General features: G+C 44.1%; 2 protein-coding genes across 2 annotated transcripts in view; both read left to right on the top strand.

The window, feature by feature from the left end:
- The first annotated feature begins 78 nt into the window (after positions 1-78).
- ADSL (adenylosuccinate lyase) lies at positions 79-17,035 on the top strand. Its single transcript, XM_039571292.1, has 13 exons — positions 79-330; positions 4,629-4,832; positions 5,943-5,987; positions 6,795-6,874; positions 8,618-8,789; positions 9,083-9,129; positions 9,518-9,608; positions 10,422-10,491; positions 11,550-11,697; positions 13,563-13,653; positions 14,500-14,589; positions 16,413-16,589; positions 16,892-17,035. The coding sequence occupies exons 1-13, from the start codon at positions 175-177 to the stop codon at positions 16,976-16,978; spliced, it is 1,458 nt and encodes a 485-aa protein (XP_039427226.1). The 5' UTR covers positions 79-174; the 3' UTR covers positions 16,979-17,035.
- A 2,324-nt stretch (positions 17,036-19,359) lies between these two features.
- The window catches only part of SGSM3 (small G protein signaling modulator 3), a 29,052-nt gene continuing 28,462 nt past the window's right edge, over positions 19,360-19,949 (top strand). Inside the window, exon 1 of the mRNA XM_039571060.1 lies at positions 19,360-19,445. The gene's annotated coding sequence lies outside the window, so the exon portion shown is untranslated. The remainder of the gene's footprint in view (positions 19,446-19,949) is intronic.

Genomic DNA, 19,949 nt, shown 5'->3' with positions numbered 1-19,949 from the left:
CCGTGTCGGGGCCCCTCAGGCCGCGTTGGCCTCCGAGCGCGGGGGGCGCCGGCCCGACCGTGGGCTCGGGGGCGGGGCCCGCTGAGGGCGGCGGGGCGGGGCCTCTGCCCGCCCTTACCCCGCGGCGCCGCGCGCTGCCCGCCACTGCCCTGCGCCGCTGTTGCTGCCGCTGCCATGGCGGCCCCCGGCCAGGAGGAGGACGCGATGGCGCGGTACCGCTCCCCGCTGGTGTCGCGGTACGCCAGCGCCGAGATGGCCTTCAACTTCAGCGAGAGGAAGAAGTTCGGCACCTGGCGCCGCCTCTGGCTCTACCTCGCCCAGGCTGAGAAGGTAACGGCGGGACGGGCGCTGAGGGCAGAGCGGCCCGGGGTGGGGGGAGCGTGGTGCCGGGGCGTCTTCACGTCCCGATTCCCTTAAGGGCTCTGGCAAAGGAGCGCCCGGGAACTGGCGGGAGTCGGCCGTACCTTCGCGGAGCTACCCGCGGGGAACCGACCAGAGCAACTTTCCAGGCGCTCCTTGGCGTATTCCAGGGAGGAAGGGGGCGCGGGGGATGGAGGGGTGTGCGAGTTCAGGGTTACCCAGCCCTCTGTACACAATCCTCCGCGTACCTGTCGCCCCTCAGCAAATCACTTCTTCTCGCCTCGTACCCTCCCCTTGCACTTTTGCCTGCACTATAAAATTGGTTTTGTAAAAGCTTTGCTAAGCAATCTTTGGTGAGGCTTTGCCTTTGAGCAAACATCGGTGTCCTTCTCAAGCGCTCGGCTGTTTGCTTTCCAGGAGGTGTGACGGATGAGGTGCACTGTCCCGTTCAATCCGATGGCTGTCAGTCCGAGCCAACCGGACCACCCCCTGCATCTGCAGTTGTTTTTAGATAACCCTTTTTTCCGAGATAAGTTTACTTTTGGCCAAAGTGAGCAGAAGTAGTTGTGATGTTTCTGGTAGGCAATACCACAAAAGATTGGCTATTGTGTATTATTAGTTCAACTATTAGGAAGCAGCAACTGAGAGCATGTCCATTTGATTGCAAGCTGTTGTGTTAGTAGAGTATATGAAGTTGACTTTCTTAACGTATAGTTTAAGCTAAACCTTCTGACTTGGACTGTGGTCCTAATTAGGGATACATGTACAGTCATTATTACATCTTAGTTGAGACACAGTCAGTTTTAAGATGCAGTAATTTGATTCCTTGTGACTCTTACCAGGTTTTTGACAGTGAAAAAGCTGTCATGTGTTCCAAAAAAAAAAAAAAAAAACCCTCAAAAAAGTCACAAAACCGACCCACTTTCTGACAGAATGGCTTTACCTTTCAGACTCAACAGGTGCCCGTTTACTTTGTACAGGGTCCAGTTTCTGTTTTCAAAGCCCTGGGATTGTTAGGAAGAAATCCAAGCACTAGGTCTGTCTGTTACTGTGAGTACAAGGGTAGAGAAGCACTATGCTGGAGAATGAACAAGCAATGCACAGTGTTACCTTGTTCCTTCTCCATGAAGGATCGTGTCACTACAGCAGCTTTGTCAATAATATGCTGGACCAAATGTGATGTTTCAGAAGCGGAAGATGTACTTACACAGCTGTGCTAAACAGGAGTCACCTTCTGAAGTACCACATGCCTGGTTTTGTCACAGTTTAGATGCTGGAGTGAGAAAGCTGCAAATCTTATCTAGCACAGGAAGTGCCAATACCATGAATGCATGCTTGAGGAGCTTTGCATGTTGGAAACATGACAGTTTAAACGTAGTCATATCAATTCCAGCAGATGATCATCACTTTTTCTTCTGTTCAAGAACAGGATACGTGAGTTGCCCAATAGGAGAAAGCAATCTGCTTGAAAGAACCAGTTTGATATTTCTAGGTTTCCACTCCCAAGCCCTGAATTCGGGGCTACCCCATCTCTTGACCCTTGCTATGCTTCCCGTTGCTGCCCCCGAGTTTTGTTCCCAGAAAGTAGAGACAGGTCTTAAAACTTCCTGAGCTCTCTTTTCATAGTGGGAAGAGGGAGACTACTATTTTTATCTGTCTTCTCATTCCAGAGCAGTTTGTAATCTAATGTCAGCTTTGGACTAAAGGAGGAAGAGTCAGCTACTTCTACCACCTGTTACCTCTGTCAGTGATCAGTTAGTTACAAGCAGTTTCTCTAGGTTCCTTATAGAAGATGCGTAGTATTTCTATGAAAAAGAATACCAATTCCAATACCAGGTAATAAATGAACTGTGGCAATTTACTGCAGCACATATCCTCACTTCCAGGATATTCATATGTTGCTTCTTCAGTCATTCTTACTGAAGATACATAGTGTATCTTTTCAGATACATTAAAAACCAAACAGTAACAGATAAACTGTGGCCAATGGCAATACTTACTTTTGTCTTCTGATAAATCAGATCTAGGAAGATCTAATCATAGGTTTTCTGAAAGTTGCAGAGAGTAGTAATAGAGAAGACATGCAACTTAGTGGTAAAATTTTAGGTAAAGTACAGGGCCAGGCTGATAGCTTCAATATTCACTCTACTTAATAGGTGAAATTTTCAAGTGGTCCACTTGGAATATGTGAGATAAGAATGGAAGAATTATTTCAGTAGAAGCTGAATTTGGCAGAGTCTACATAGTGTTTTGTTCCTTTCAGCAGGCAATAGCAGGAGTTTCAAAGAGCAGGCTTAGCAAAGTGTGCGATTAGTAAGAAAAGCTTATTTTTTCCCAACTGACAGTATTTAAAGTTTGGGTTAAGAGCTGAATTTGTACCCATCCCAAAACTCTAGTTTAATTTTTTTGCATAAATTCCTTTGTATTATGATTCTTCTGTTAACACTTTTTATCTTGAATTCTTGACTTAATTGTATTTGAAAGTTAAGTACAAATTTCCTGGAGCTCTTCCTTCTTGTAGAAGTAGCTTTGACATCCTGCAGCATCAAACTGATTTACAATATGTTTTGCACATGTGAAATAGAAATGTTTTCTCTCTTCCTATAGTAACCCTCCATCTATTTTTTCTGTCCAATTCAATTTTCAATATTTTTCTGTTCTTTATATGATGAGCAACCCAGTGTTCTCATTCTGTGTGCAGGAGCTGTGCCATGTCATCCACCTGCTCTGCCCCATCCTTTAGGAACAGTGATGAACAGCCGTAGCTGTTAGAGTGGCACATCAAAATATTGGGACAGTCTCGAGGGAATGACACCCTAAAAGCACAGTCCAGAGAGCTCATCACTGACCTATGGTGCTTTGGGAAAACCTTGTGTTCTCTCCTTCGTGTAGTTTTCCTACTTGGTTTTCTTAGGTACATGGGTTTGAAGGACGTTCGATTGCTTGCTTTCTGAGGTACTGCCAATGTCAGCAAAAGCTCATAGGGAAGAGGTCTCACACATTTGTGGACAGATGAAAACATCGTTTGTCTTGGCACTACCCTACCTTGCATGTGTTCTGCGTCAAGTCATCCCTTTTTGGGGGGTTATTTCCTTGCTGTCTATATGACTCTGTACTATGGTCAGCTTTTCCCAAAGGATCACAGATGTCTGAGCAAGGCATGAGATTTTAATCTTGGCACAAGAGTGTATTCCCTGCTGAGCTGCCTGTGCTTTTAGGCAGTTACAGTCTGTATCAGTGCACCTCAAAGGCAGCAGTCTGGGGCCCGGTGCTTTTCCTCATTTAGCTGGACACTCACAGTCATGTATATGCTTGGAACAGAATAAATTTGGGTACTAATTATCTGACGAGGATCTTGACATGTCTGCTTCACCTGCTGTCTTCTTCAGTTCCAGGTTCCATGTCTGCAAAACATTTTTTCAATCAGTTTGATTCTGAACAGAACCAGTTTTTGAAATACTTTGAATCCTGGAAACCTCCTGGTTGGTGATTTCTCATTATTGATGCACAGGACAATACAATTTTAATTTGGAAAAGGCAGTAATGCCAAGTTCATTGTGAGACTTCTAATTTCTCAGCATCAGGAAAAGACCTATTTCTCATCTTAGTTTGTGCAAGAATTATACCGGTGTATAATCTTGTGGTTGGATATCTTTGCTTTTAAGTCAGCTTGCTGAAAAGCTCTAGCAATTAGTCTCAAACATGAACTAGGAGCATTCATCTCCTTCTTCCAGATCAAGTAATTGATTTCGCAAGGTTTCATATTCTGTCAGAGATGAGGTACTTCAGGACTTTTGAAAAGGTACAAATATATAAAACATATATACCTTTCCATGTGTTCTAAGCCCCCTGTTTACAGTTGTGTAGGTCTAGTTGTGGTCCGGAGTGTTTCTCCTGACACAAGCTATTTAGTCACATGGTAGCTGGATCTTTCTTTACCCAAAAGGTAAACTTCATTAAAAGAAGTTTAAACTATACTATTTTTATATCACTTTTCCCCATGCGTTTTAGTTTTTGTAGTTTTCACAGGAATGTTACATGATTGAGGAAAGTATGAAGCCCAAGAGGAACATCTAAGAATGAACACTGTCCTATCCTATTGGAAAAGGCTGGAGAGCCCTAGAATGAAAGCATTTGCTGTTACAGCTCAATTATACCAAATTGTCACGCTTCTGGGAGATGTCACATGGGAGTAAACTATTTAAACAGCTTCTGTCTCAGTTTGTTGGTAAGGAGAAAAAGCAATAGAAGTTCTTTTCCCCTTGCAGTCACTTGGGCTTCCTATCACAGATGAGCAGATACGGGAGATGGAAGCAAATCTGGACAACATTGACTTCAAGATGGCAGCAGAGGAAGAGAAGAAGCTGCGTCACGATGTGATGGCCCATGTGCACACCTTTGCCCACTGCTGTCCGAAAGCTGCAGCCATCATTCACCTTGGAGCAACTTCCTGCTATGTAGGGGATAACACGGTAATATAATATTTCCAGTTTCCTGCCTGCAGAGCTGGGCAAAACAAAGCTACAGTTGTTTATTTTAGAGCTCTTTATAAACTTTTCTTTATAAAATATTAAATGGATTTTTCGGACATTATTGTTAATTTTACTGTTGAAGTTAATTCAGTTCCCTAACCTGGCTACCCCAGGAAGGCAAGCTCCACTTGCCTTCTTTCTTCTGATGTGATGCAAGATCTATCTGGAAACTGTTCCCTCACCTCTGCTCGCGTGTTAAATACTCAAGGAGATAAGAGGGGAGTTGTAAGCACACGAAGAAACATGTGAACTGTGTGATTTATCAGTTACAACACTGGGGCAAGAGGTCACTGACTTACAAAACAAGGTCCATGAGCTTTCAATTTGTTCTTGGAACCCCTGCGTAATTCAGGGGAAAACAAAGAGAATGGATCAGTGTTAAGTGAAAAAGGAAGTACTACTATTCTATAAAAGTGTAAAATATTTGTGAAAAACCTCATCTAAAACAGAGTGCAAACGGAAGCCTCATTTCTCAGTATATGTTTCTGTTCCACTGTTGAAGCCATTGCAACTTCACAGCTGCTTTTGTCGCATGAGAAGCTGCTGTGTGATTATTTTTTCTCTACTTCTTTGCAAACCTGTTCAGCTTTTGGGTAATATCACCTTCCTTGTGACACTTGTGCCCAGCTGTACCTCAGTCACAAAAGAAGGAGTAAAGATGACTGGTGCCTCATCAGTCCACTTACCCTCCTGCTGTCTTTAGCCTACACTGCCTGTGTTTTTCACTGGGGACGGTATGATTTAGTCTGTCATTCCATGGGCAGTCCCAAGAACCTCAAAATAATCATTCATAGGCACTTGGTGGAAAAGGCCTTCCACCACTCATTATGACTTTCCATGGACAGTATAAAAGGAGCAATGGTGGATCCAGCGTTTTTGTCATAAGCAAGTTCAGTGCAAGTTCTATTACAAGACGGAGAGTAAAGCTTTAAGAAAGTTTTAAGAGGAGACTTTTGAGTCTACGAAGCAAGATCTGTGTCCTCTCTGAGAGAAACTGTTACATCTGGTCCTTTAGACATGACCCAAAGTTCTTTTCTTTGCTTCTTTCAGGATCTGATTGTCCTCCGCGATGGGTTTAACCTGCTGCTACCCAAGGTGAGAAGGCGGTTCTGCAGTGTCTCAGAACTGGGGAGCACTCATGTCCTGTGCATAGCCTGTGTTTAACTTGGATTTTCCTAAACCTTTGTGGGAAGCTAGGAGGAGTTGTCTGTCTGGGTTGTTCTCAGAAAAGTGAACAGTTCCCTTCCTTTCCTTTCTCAGGTCTTTCCCCAGAGCTTTTCTGCTCACAGTGGGAATTACAAGCCTCTCCTTGTTTATCTGTGCCACAGGTACTAGTTTCAGAAAGCACTTGTATTGCTTTCAGGATTATCTTAGTCTTAGCTGTATTCTTAGGAGTGTGTCAGCATTCAAGAAACTATATAATAAAATTTTGTGAGGTCAAATATGGCAGGAGTGTAGTGCAGTGGTGTCTATCTGACCTGAATGAGTTGGCATCCAATTTGCCCTGGACTGTATGTGTGTCGATTATACCCAAACCAACTTTATTTCTGACCAATTCCAGGAGTAAAGAAAATACCAAGGATGAACTAACTGCAGGATTAGGTTGGGCATGAAGATTAGACTAGTTTGAGCTCAAGTCCAATGACTTGTGTTAGCTCTTGCTTGAGTTTCGTAGCAAGCAGAAATTGTATGTATGCCCTGAAGAACTGAAACACACCATATTCTACATTCTACATCAGTTGGAGAGGGCTGCCCTGTTGCCCCTCAAAGTCCCTCCCTGCACAGTTGTTTCCCTCCCCTTTTTTCATAATGTTGTGCTTAAGCATGCTAACTTCTGCTGTGTTGTTTGGGGTTTTTTTCTGTCTCATTCCACCTCTTTTCTATCCTTCCTGCTTCCACCAGCTTGCAAGGGTGATCAGCCGGCTGGCCGACTTTGCTGAGAAGTATGCTGACATGCCTGCTTTGGGCTTCACTCACTACCAGTAAGTAGCCATCAGTCTTTGCTTTCTTTTTGTTCTCTGTGCTTTGATTAAATTGACCTGCTACTGCTCTTTTGTCATCCTTTTTCCCATTTCTGACCAGTGGCAGTTGGTGGTTCAGAAAAGGCGTATGTGCCTGAATCCAGGCTTGTCTCAGGAAATTGGACTGCTGCTTTGACTTGCTGTCAGCAGTTGCTTCAACACAGCTTTGTAAAGGATGACTTTCAGGCAAACACAGATGTGCATACTCTGGGCTGTTTCGAGAAACTGTAACACGGGATTGCACTAAGCCTGTCTTCCAGTCACATTTTCTTTGTTTTTCTCTAAGTTATTTTCTGCTGCAGCCTAGAAAGTTTTGCTAATGGCTACTTGTTACTACAGATACTGAGTCAAAGGACAATGAGATCTGGGTGGTTCTCTTCTTGGGGTAGTTTAATCTCCTGCTTCATGAAGACTGTTTTCAGAAGCATTAAACTACACCATGAGGTAAGCCTGGATCTTCTACCCCAGTGATACAGGAACAGAAGAGGCAGGGAAATTGCGCACAGGTCGTGTCAGGCTCTGTGTCTGGCACATTTCTCCCAAAGGAGAGTGAAAGGTCAGGTCTCTGATTAATTGTCTTGCTGTACATGCAGTGTCAGTTCCATCAGCTCTAGTCCTAGGGCCCTCTTCTTCTACAGCTTTTTGGAGGAGTATCTGTGTTGGTTTTATTTTGGCTTTTGGAAAGAGGACAGAGGAGTATTCAAGAAGTGTATACAAGGTGAAATCATAATTGATGCCTCAGCCTTTTCTGTGTCGTTTGTTAGCAGAGCCTTCGCTCTATTTACAATTAGGTCCATGTTTTCCCTAGCCTTCCTTTTTCCTGCTTCTGTACTTACAGAGGCCTGTCTTGTTGCCTTTCACATCCCACACTAAATTCATCCAGGTGGGTTTTGGTTTTCCTTGCCCCATCCCTGCAGTGTGGAATAGTGTCTTTGTATTCCTCCTGGATTGCCTGTCCCTGCTTCCAGATCTTACAAGCTTCCTTTTTATGTCTGAACTTAATCAGGAGCACCTTTTTCATGTGTGTATGGTTTTTTGAAGTAGTATAGAGGTTTTCTTTGGAGTTTGTGGATAATTTGAAATATTTCTATTTCTGGGTTCTGCGTAACACCCCTGTTTTTGCCTCAAAGCATTTTCAGGTGGACTGAAGTGTAGCTGAAGCTTGCAGTTACTTATTCCAAGGTAGAGGTCTTACAAGAAGTGTTGGCTGACAGCACTGTTGAAGTGTGTTTGCCCAGACACTGAGGAACACATTTTTATAAATAAGAAGGAATGGTTCCTGAGAGGAATCATTTAAAATCACAAAGTGATTGCAGATGTTTCTGTGCTGAGAAGTTCACACCAGTGCTGTAAGTCAGCCAGGGTGCTCCCCGTGCCTTAGGTGAGCGGAATTGGGGTGGGGGACTGATGCGCCCCTAGTCTGTCCCAGCCCCTGTGGGCCGGCAGGGGGCGCCCGCCTGGCACATGGACATGAAATTGCTGTTTTCTGGTAATTCTATCTAATTCCTGAAAGGAATGATTGCATCTTCAGTACCATTTACTGCTGACACTGGTCCATCCTTCTGCCTAAGACAAAACCTGTTAATTTCTGCTCAAATGAGTCGAGATGAATCTGTAGGGAGGTCCTAATGTCAGACTCAGCAGTGAAGTGTGATGCTTGTGCAAATCCTCAATGAGTCATGTTGTTTTCTTGATTGTTTTCAGACCTGCCCAGCTCACCACTGTGGGAAAACGCTGCTGCTTGTGGATTCAGGACTTGTGCATGGACCTGCAGAGCCTGGAGCGGGCTCGGGATGACCTGCGCTTCCGGGGTGTGAAAGGCACCACGGGCACTCAAGCCAGCTTCTTGCAGCTCTTTGAGGGAGACCATAGTAAAGTACGTCAGACAGCCCAGGGTGCAGACTTAGTCTTAGCTATTTTCTGTTCTGGAATGCTGTTCTCTTTGAGGGAACATTGAGATTCTGGCATTAAATTTACAAGGGCACCGTGATCCTTCTGGGGCTCACTGACAAGGCTCTGTGTGAAAGTGAGCAGCATTTGGGAAGGGATGTTTCACAGAAAGTAAAAGATTTTTTTGACAGTAAACTGAGAAAAGCAAAGGATCGTTTTTGCTCTTGCTGACCTTACCTGAGTTGTATTTTGAACTCTTATTTTTCGCTTCATCCCAAGGTTGAAGAACTGGACAGATTAGTGACTGCAAAGGCAGGATTTAAGCGGTATGTAACAAGTATTCTTAGCAGTGTGTGACTCCTGCTGGTGGTGTTGGCCCAGATTCCCCTGGTTGCCAAACCGACATCTGTGCTGCTGTTCACTTATTCCCCCTTGCTATCTTCCATTCTCAGTTGCATTTTCCCACATGAAGCTTCACCTCCTAAATAGGCCACTTCTACTTGTCTCCCTGTCAAAGCACAGCTGTCCATTTTTCCTCTGTTTACCTCTCTCCCATCTCATGCTGCCCTAAGAAATTGACAGCCTGAATCCAAAGTCGTTTTCATCAGGGCAGAATGACAGCCCTCCACTTCAAGAGCCATGTCATTCCTTGCTCAAAGTCTTGCAGTATTGTTGTGTCTGGCTGGAACACTCAGCTTGTGTGCTTGTTTCTAGGGCTTACATGGTCACAGGGCAGACTTACAGTCGCAAGGTGGACATTGGAGTCCTGGCTGTGCTGGCCAGTCTGGGGGCTTCTATACACAAGGTGAGCACCCTACTTGCATACATTGAGAAGAGGGAGAAAGATTTCAGATCTTGAAGGAGCATGCTCATGGTGCAGAATGCTCTTCTCAAGAAATACTGGTGTTCCTTGTTCAGCTGTCTTCTTTGTGATTGTGTAAATTCACCGCTGGGTACACACCTGGTACTCAAATCTCAAAGATCTTAAGACCAGTGACAAATAAAGCAAGTTAACTGAGCAGATTCCAAGATGGGTTAACAACTCCCACACCAGATATTAGTCTAATCTATGCTAAATTGATCCCATTAGAGTACATGTCTTCCCTAGTGGTGTGTGAGTTTTTAAATTTCCCCATTTGGTCCTAGTTAATTGCCTTTCTGATAATGGTGTTATCCTCTCTGTCCTTGTGGATTCTTTTCATTGATTTATTTCTGTTCCCTCCCTCTTCCTCCTCCTGGGCTGAAGTAATCTGTGGTATTTTCTTCTGTTTTGGTTTTTTCCCAGTTCAGTGAGCACACATTATATGTGTTTGCAAGTCACCGAGTAATTTTGTTATGCATTTTCAGTGTTCTCTTCTGATCTGTATTCCATTCCCTGCAAACATTTGCCCTTGTTGGAGTCCTGTTCTCATCTAATGCTGTTTTCTTTGTTTTCTTGACAAACATTTTTAGGCCAGGAAGTAGGATTGCAGTGCCAATTTTTTTGTCAAATTTTTCACTGCTCCCAGTGTACTTCTTGCACATAGATGCAAAGATTCTCCAAGAGCACTGAGAGTAAGATATATTGGTGTGTGTCAGTTTGGTTCTGTTTTGTTAATTTCTTATGCTTTCTTTCTAGATTTGCACTGACATTCGTCTTTTGGCCAACCTGAAGGAGATAGAGGAGCCTTTTGAGAAAGACCAGATTGGTAAGGGATGAGAGAGATTTCCTGGACTGGTGTATATGTCTTTTCATTTATGTGGTGTGGCCTTTGAAACAAACTTAGAAATGTCACTGACAGAAGTTGCTTTAAATCAACTGGAGTTGACATTGTTAGTATTTTGGGTCCTTTTAAAGCAAAAAGAAAGGGGGGCAGAAGAAAAGGAAAAAGAAGAAAACACCTTACCTAAAGGTTTCTGGATATTAAGTAATTAAAATCAGAGTTGTATTTGTGCACTTTCCGTGTTTGGGGGGAGAGAAGAAGTACTCATGTATGTCCCATTGCCTAGAGAGGAAGACTTGGGTCTGAGGAGTGCGTAACATTTTCCTGTCCTCATGAAGCTGACTGGAAAGTAGGTTTTCAGCTCAACTCAGCATTTTTATCTTTATAAGCAGACAAATTAGGAACAATGGAGCTAGGGTGGACCCTTTCACCCTTGCCAGAAGAATACCGATGATGTGATTCTGACATTGCTAGAGAGGGGAAAGGAAATGTAGTGTTTTGGCTCTTGGCTGAAAGTTCAGATCCCCTAAATAGTTGTATAAAATTGAATCAGCAAATTAAGCCTTAGTCCTGTCTAGTACTTGTACCATTCTACATTCTGTGGATGATTTTAATATCCATTCACTAGAGCAACAGGCAGCAGTCTAACCATCTGACTTTGAAGGACAGTGTTATTGAACAGATGGAGGCTCAAACACTGCTAAGATTACCATGGGTAGCCTTAGAGAGATGGTGCTAAATACTACATTAAAAAGTAAGACTATTTGTCCTTTTTATGTGGTAGTACTTCCATTTTGCAGAATTGCAAAAATGTATTCTCACTCTTTCTGTGCCCACATTTCAATGTTTCTGGTCTGAAGGGGAAAGTGGTAGTGTCATTTTCGTTATTACATATTGCCCTTAGAAAATTGTTGTGTTTTGAAGCTTTAGTCAAAACTGTGATTCCTGACACATTTTTCTTTCCTGGGGGAGGACCTTCATCTCTTCTTGCCGAATGCACTCCTGCTGTTGCCCTGTTTGCATCCTTTTTCCTCCTTTGACAGGTTCGAGTGCTATGCCGTACAAGAGGAACCCAATGCGTTCAGAGCGCTGCTGCAGCCTCGCTCGGCACCTGATGACGCTGGTGATGGATCCCCTCCAAACAGCCGCCGTGCAGTGGTTTGAGCGAACGCTGGATGACAGTGCCAACAGGTCTGTTCAGATTGTGCAGTGCAGCAATTGCAGATGGCCCTGTGCAGAAAGGTCCTGTGCTCTCTTTAGAAAATACTGCCTTTAAACTAAACCCACAAGATACCACCTTGACAAAAAGCGGTCTCAGTAGAACCTAGAGACTACAAACTGGTTTCCTCTGTAACAAGAGATAAAAACTTTTAAGTTTTTTTTTAATGTCAAGATCTTCTGCTAAGTAAACCAGCAGTGAAAGGGAGGGATACAGAAGCCAGGGTAATAAATTGCTTTCACAGTCTTCCTGTTTCAACAGCATAGTATTACAGTACTCATATTTCTCAAATTTTCCTCCTTGTTTTGAATGTGGTTTTTTGACCCTGCTTTTTTTGGCCTCTTAAAGAATAGTTCAATACCTTAACCCTCCAAATAATCTAAACAAACATATCTTAATTTTGAAAAATGTTGTTCTTTACAATAAGTAGTTCAGATCCTAGAGAAAGAGCATAATTACTCTACTTTTTTAAAAAATGTTTCATTAAAATCTGCGCAGGTCTTTAGGATATTGCTCAGCAAATTTTACTTTGTTTTATGATTCCTCATCACCATTATTTTGAGTTGAGCAGAAGTTATCTGCAATTATTATCAAGTAAATTACAGCAATTAAATTCAATACTTCCATCTTTTATTTAATACTAAACCTGCATAAAGCTCGTACCTGCCTTTGAAACATTTTAGCTTCAAAGTCATATTCTGTTGCAGAATTTGATCTCTTAGAATCTTAGAAATCTCTATAATTCCAAGGTATGGCACCTGTGAAACAATGAACAGCAGCAGTTTTGGCTGTAGATTAGCATTAAGATTGCTGATGAGAACGTTATTTTTAAAATGTCTCCACAAACGTAATACCTGCATAAAATTTCATTTTAAAAAAGATTTTTCCCAAAGGGACTTTACTCCACAGCTCCTAGTCTCTTTGAAAAAAGAGTTGCATAGGCAGCAGAAAACAATGTAAATTTAAGAAATTGCATGCTGGTTGATATGGTGTGTTTATTTCCCAATAGCTACCAAGTGTTGAGAGATGTACTGGAATGTTTTTAAAATTTTATTTTCATCTCATCTAATAGAAAGACTCATTTGTCCACTTCATTAACGAATTGTAAAAATCTGTGCCCTGGATTTTTCTTGTTAAAGCTATAGTGTTTTGGAAGGAGAACAAGCCAGAGAAAGTTCAATCAATCTACAGTCCAGAAAAGTTGTTTTAAGACACTGTGATAGAATTGGAGGGCCTAGATGTAGCACAAGGTTCGAGAACTAGAACGTTTTATAAGACCACAGTTTAGAATGGGCCAGGCCCTGCTGTCACAGATGGATGATGCTGTGTTTGCTGCACTGTGATGCAGAGCATTTTGCCTGATACAGCTTAGTCTCCACTACTCCTCTTGCTTCCCTCCTCTCCTTTTTGTCAGGAGCTACCTTTGTGGCTGGTTGTGACTGAGAGCTGGTTTCTTGGAGGAAGCCCTCACCAAATGCATGGATCCCTTTGGAAGTTCCCCACTGAGCACAGCATGAGCATGCAGCATGTCTTACTCCTGCAGGGTAGGATCAGTAGTAGACAGTTCAACACAGAACACACAAGGGAAGATACTCTAGATTGCTGCCCTGTTTCCCATCTGTGTAATCATGGAATTACCTTGGAGCTTTCTGTGTGTGCCTTCACCCTTTTCTCTCTCCCTCTGTACTAACCAAAAAGAAAAAAAAAAGAGAACAGTTCCAGTGTTAGGCCACAGTAAGGCTATTTACAGCATTATTTACAGAACCTGAAGGATCTGAGGTGGACTGGAACATGGCCTTTGTTGCTGACCAGGGCTCTGGGTATGTGTGTTTCGTAGGCGCGTGTGTCTGGCTGAGGCTTTCCTCACAGCTGACATCATTCTGAGTACGCTGCAGAATGTCTCCGAGGGACTCGTGGTGTATCCAAAGGTAAAGCAGGAGATAATGGACTTCCTTGGTAATGCTACACCTATGCCAAAGCGTATAAAAATGCTCCCACTCCAAGGATTACATTTTTATCTGTTAGTTCAAATGGTTTCTGGATTTTACTCTGTTCTTGCCATATTCTCATGTTGTAGGACATACATGAAAGGTCTCTTGTGAGGTCAATAAAAGAGTAAATACAAAACTTCTCACAAAGGATATTTTTCTCTGAATTACAGAACGGATCTGTATAACTTAGCAGCAAAATATACTGTCTAGACAGATCTCGTCCAGTCCTGTAACTTACTACATCTTTTCCAAAGTAATGTCTCTTACAAGATATGGCTTCTAAGTATTATCAACTTCAATATCTGGATTTCCAGAGCTAAGTTCAAAACAAGAATTTGTCTTTGAATCATGGGGACAAACTTTTTACCAGGGCCTGTTATATAGGACAAGGAGTAACAGTTTTACACTGACAGAGGGACAATTTAGATGATATAGGAAAGAATTTTTATTACAAAGAGGGTGATGAAACACTAGAAAAGGTTGCCCAGAGAGGTAGTGGATGCCCCATCCCTGGAAACATTCACAGTCAGGTTGGACAGGGCTCTGAGCAACCTAATCCAGTTGAAGATGTCCCTGCTCATTGCAGGGGGTTGGACTAGATGGCCTTTAAAGATGCCTTCCAACCCCTACTTTTCTGTGATTCTGTGACCATTGTCCAGTCCTAGAGATTCAAGGGGACAGGAAAAAAAAACCTCACTGCGAAGTTTTTGGTTGTCTATAGGCTTTCTATAATGCTGTTTCTTTTTTTCCTGTTTTTTTTTTTTTTTTTTGTGTGTGTTTAAGGTGATTGAGAGAAGGATCCGGCAGGAGTTGCCATTCATGGCCACAGAGAATATAATCATGGCAATGGTGAAGGCTGGGGGCAATCGTCAGGTATAAATGAAGTGTTCACGGCCTGGTGTTTGTCTCCTGAGAAACAAATGTATCTGGGCTCTTGTCCTATCTCACCTTTCTCTGCTCTTCACCTGCTCCCATGGAGTTGTTATAACTACACTGCTGCTGCAAAGCCAGGGTCTGTTCTCTGAGGGGAGAGCACTTGTGGAAATCCCTATTTTCTGTTAGGAACACTGTGTGTTTGAGCTGATCTAGCTGGCTGTGCTGGAGAAGAGGGAGACCTATTTTTATAGCTGATACTAGTAGGCGTTTTCCTTTTTTAAGTGTTTGAAGGAACTTGGAACATAGGCCAAGCTTCTTTAAATGGAACATGTTGGCAGTTGGCTACCTTATAAATTAGAAGAGGATGAATCAGTGCTGTTAACAAAAAAGCAAGTAAGACCATCTGAACCACTCATTCATGTGTCATTCTTCCCTAACTCAGTATAGTGTATTAACCACTTTGTTTATAGTCCTTCATTCGGCTTCCTGTGTTCAAGCAAACTGTAATTAAATATTTTCCTTAGTAAGTAAAGCCAGACACAATTAGATTATATTTCCTTATCATTTAATTTCACAATTCAGGTCAAAATTGATAATTAAATTTCCATCGTAATAAAACACCTTATTTTCACTTACCTTTTAGATAGTAATTTTTCCTTCTATGATTATTTCCACATCAAGGACAGAAGTTAAAACTTGCAAGAATAATGAAAGGGTTTGATAGAAGCTTTGAGCAGAATAGTTCTAGTTTTCTGAAACACTTGTGGCAAATCAGCCACTATATTAGTCACTATATTTTTCCCTTTTTTCCTTTCCCCTGTGTCTCTGATGTCAGTGGGTCAGTGAGTAAGCTTCCTGACTAAACACATTAAGGGTCACAGCATGTGAATCACATTGTGTGATTCATTTGTGTCTCTTGTTGACCTGCCTTCTTTCTGGTGCTGTTTAAATACACACCTATAGGGCTTAGTACATTTGTAGAAGGTGTTCATGTTCACATTCATATGTTCTGTTTTCCTGTGCTGGGAACTTTGGAACAGCATATTTTCTAGGCTTTCCCACCTCATAGCACAGAAACTCACTTCCCCACTATTAAACAGCTCCCTCTTCTAAACATCCAGAAGATAGATCTGTTCACCTGAGGCAGGTCAGTGCTGAAGCCAAATGATATTTGGATGGAGGAAACAGGATAATTTTTGTCCTAATTGTAGATCAATGATAATACATTTAAGGAGAAGCTTCTTGCATAGCTGTAAATGCAACCACATGGCTGTATTTTAGGACCGCATGGCAATATCTGATTTTGCAGGTGGTACCTGACTACAGTTGGGTTCCCTTGTTCTTACCAATTGATTGCAAAGGAAGGGGTTTTTTTTCCTCTCTATGTCCTTACATAAGCCATAGTTTGCAAAGTCTCACTGCTTGTTAAGTTGGACAGATTCTTTTCTTTTCCCTTTTCCAAATCTGTAGAGGTTTTACATGGTTTACAGTTGAAAAAAAACCCTATAGTGACTCAGAGTATTTGGGAAATTTGAAGAAGTATAAATGATTCCAGTGTCATTAGTTTATGTTATAGTTCAACAGGGAGTGTATGTGACATTCAGACTGTTTCAGCCTCAAAGGACAGATTTGAAAGCATGAAGAAAATCTTGTTTTAATGTAGTGGCATGTGAGACTGCAGTCCAAAATGTGCCGTCTTTTTGCACTGTCCAGGGCAATACACTTCAATATTTTTCCTCCCACACAAGTTGGCGAGATGACCATGTGCTGTCAGTAGCAACGGAATTACTTTTCCCATCTTCTTCCCCCTATACTTACAGGACTGCCACGAGAAGATTCGTGTTCTCTCTCAGCAAGCAGCAGCTGTTGTGAAACAGGAAGGGGGTGATAATGACTTCATTGCCCGTGTCCGTGCTGATCCTTACTTCAGCCCTATCCATAAACAACTTGAAAGCCTGTTGGATCCCTCCTCATTCACTGGACGTGCTCCTCAACAGGTAAAGTAGTGGGAAGAGGCTATGGGTTGTAATGCAATGTGTACTTAATTCCTGCATCCTTTTTGTATGCTACAGAGTGTACATATTATATAACTCTGGCCATACTCCTAAGGAAGACACATTTCTCTCTTTTGATTTCCTTGGCTTTCTTGTCTTTCTTCCCTGTGGCTTCACACTTTTGACCCTGGACATACCACTGTTGAGTGTCTTTGTGAAAGAGAGACCCCAGTGAAACAAGCAGTTCTAAGTGGGGAGGAGGAGGCAAGCCCTTTTCCTAATTTTATTTTTCTCATCTTGAACAGGTGGCAAAGTTCCTGAAGGAGGAGGTTCGACCTGCACTGATTCCATACCAAAGCCAGATGGGTGGGAAAATTGAACTGGCACTTTAGTTATTGTCTGCAAATGTGTGTGGGTACAGGAAGATAATAAAAGCCTTATTGACCAGGTCTGTTTACTGTGTCATGTTATTTTGGTTCTCTACAGTACATTTAACCCCCAGAGCTTACAGCCACCTCGATTCCAGATGGGCTTTTCGTTCTTTGTCTGCTGTTTGGTCAAGCCTCTGTCTATAGTGTGCTGAGTTACTGAGAAACACCCAATTGTGACAAGGTAACTTTATCACAGCACCCTTCATTGGCACCTTACAGAGCACTGTCAGCTCTTAAAGAGCAATGCCAGGTGCTGCCTGACATTTGTGTAGGACTGACTTGTTGAAGAGCAGAGGTCAGGGGAGCTGAGTCCACTCCCATTTTCATCTTTCTTCCCATGCCCTGAAACTTTCTTCATATGTGTCTCAAAAGTTGATAAAAGTTTGTCCTGGCTTTCAGAGTACTGTGACTTGGGGAGCAAATAGGCCAAAATATTAAAAATAATGAGAGAGAAGCCATAGAACTTCTTGGCTCATCAAACAGGTGCTCCTTCAGTGCTGCTTTTATAGTTTAATACTATAGCTGTGGCTCTGTAGCTTCTGAAAATCGCATTTACAGGTGTGGGTAAGAAACAGGTGTTTTGGCTGTGATTGTGGTCCTTGGCTGTAGGTACTTGATACTGAGTGGCAGGTGGACTCTGGCATGTGAAAGTTGTTCTCTACTACAAGTTTTGTCTGATAAGGAAAGAAAAAAGATAATGAAAATTCATTGAATGCCAGAGAAATTCAAGAGCTTTGGGTTTATTTCTGACATTAATGATCTGTTTTGTAATGTCTGTGCTTTACTGGACATTCAGTACTGGATCAAACTCTTCTCCCTTTGACTTATTTACCTCTTCTTCCAGTGTTACTACATCACAGAGCATTTCCTCTGCATCAGTGCAATATAAAAAGCTCCCTCTTGCCTCTGTTATTTATTCAGACTCTCAGAGATGACACGATAAGGATTACTTGATTTTTGAAGTGTGGTTGCTGAAGAGAATTAAGCAAAGCAGAAGCTACCTGCTGTCCTTCAGGCCATCCTTGTTGAAAGAGGATTTAAAAATACTGTAGGTTTTAATAAGGCTTGTCGTTATTAAGTAGTCAAGAGTAATGGGAAGCTTCAGGCTGTGGTCTCCTTCTATCAAGATTGCTCTGGCTTTACCTTGCCCCTAGAATATGGCATTCAAAATGTCTCAAACATTTGTGAGTTTGATGGTGTTTAAAACATTTTGGTTGCTTGGGCTATTAACATTTAATTACCCATCTGTTTGAAAGGATAACTCTAATTGAACCCTCATAATTTTCAGGCTATTACTCAAACGGATAGCCAAGAAAGAAAACAGACAGATGCATAAGTCCTCCTTCTTTGGTCCTCTTTCCTCCTTAAAAAAAACCCAACCAACCCTGTGTGGAGAGGAGGAACAGCTAATGTATCTTTTCTCATCATTGGAAATAAATCTTTGTCAGATAGAGGCTGCCAGCTGTGAGCTGTTGGACTTGTTTTCCTGGAAATTTTAAAAAGAGTAACTGGTAGAGAGGAAATGTCATCCTAGAAAACTGGCATGATGCGCAAATCCTTTAGGAGACTTCTACTTTCCCACAGAGTTGGCAGTGGCACCAGCCAGAGATTAATTCTCCCCTCTGCTTGGTTGTTGGGAGGAAGTCACCAAGCAGTGCTTCAGCTGTACAGCTCTTGATTCTCCCTCTGTACTCGGCACTGGTGAGGCCACACCTTGAGTACTGTGTCCAGTTCTGGGCCCCTCAGTTCAGAAAGGACATTGAGGTGCTGGAGCAAGTCCAGAGAGGGGCAGCAAAGCTGGTGAAGAGTCTGGAGCATGAGTCTGATGAGGAGCAGCTGAGGGAGCTGGTGTTGTTTAGCCTGGAGAGAAGGATGTTTAGGTAAGTTGTCACTCTCTACAACTACCTGGAACTAGGTTGTAGCCAGATGGGGGTCAGCCTCTTCTCCCAGGTAACCAGCAACAGGACAAGGCACAGCCTTAAGCTGCACCAGGGGAGGTTCAGGTTGGACCTTAAGGGAATTTCACAGAATGGGTGATTAGACAGGGTGATGGAGTCGCCGTCCCTGGAGGCGTTTAAGGGAAGACTGGACGTGGCACTCAGTACCATGGCCTGGCTGCCAAGGCGGTGTTCGGTCAGAGGCTGGACTCCACGACCTCAGAGGATTTTCCAACCTAATTGATTCTGTGATTTTGTGACAGCTTCGTGAGGCCAGATCACACTTTGGGCTACTCGGTGCATGTCCCTGCAGCCCGTGCCGGCGCTGACCAGCGCCATCCCGGTGCCTCTCCGCGCCTGCCTGGCCTACAGCCCCCACCGCGCCGCGCGCCGCCGCCCGCATCCCGCGCATGCGCCTCGGCAGCGGCGTGTGGGGCCGCCGGGTTGGGGCCGGGCGCCCGCCCTGAGGGGACGGCGGGTGGCGGCAGCAGGTGGGTGCCGGGCCAGGTGCGTGCCCGGGCTGGCGGGGGCCCGCCCCTCGCCCTCCGGGGCTCTCAGCCCTGCGCCTCCCCCCGCGCCGGGGGGCTCCCCAGGAGCGGTTGCGCCACCTGTGCGGCGACCCCCGCGCACACCTCACCCCGGCACCCCCCTGCTCTGCTCCCCCCTCGGACGGAGCGGGGGCCGAGGCCGCCGGGGCGGCCCCGCTGCTGGGGCTGTGTGCGGGGCGGGGGTGCGCGGCCGCGGCTCCGCTCGCCGGGCTGGGGCCGGGGAGCAGGGAGGGACCCCGGCCCGCGGAAGGCTCCGCGCACCGGCCGCGCTGACGCAGGGTTTGGCTCCGGAGAGTGACTCACGCTGTGCTTCTCCGTCAGGGCTGCCCGGGGCACGTTCTCCCTGCGCCCCGCTTCCCCCGGCTGGGCTGTCCCCGGGACGTGCCTCTCCTCTAACCCGCCTCTTCTCCTGCCTGTGGCTGCGACTCCCGGGGGTCCTGCTCTGCC

The sequence above is a fragment of the Corvus cornix genome, chromosome 1A (genome assembly GCF_000738735.6).
Source record: "Corvus cornix cornix isolate S_Up_H32 chromosome 1A, ASM73873v5, whole genome shotgun sequence".
NCBI lineage: Eukaryota > Metazoa > Chordata > Aves > Passeriformes > Corvidae > Corvus > Corvus cornix.
The sequence above is the reverse complement of the archived record's forward strand: the minus strand, read 5'-3'. Positions and strand labels throughout refer to the sequence as shown.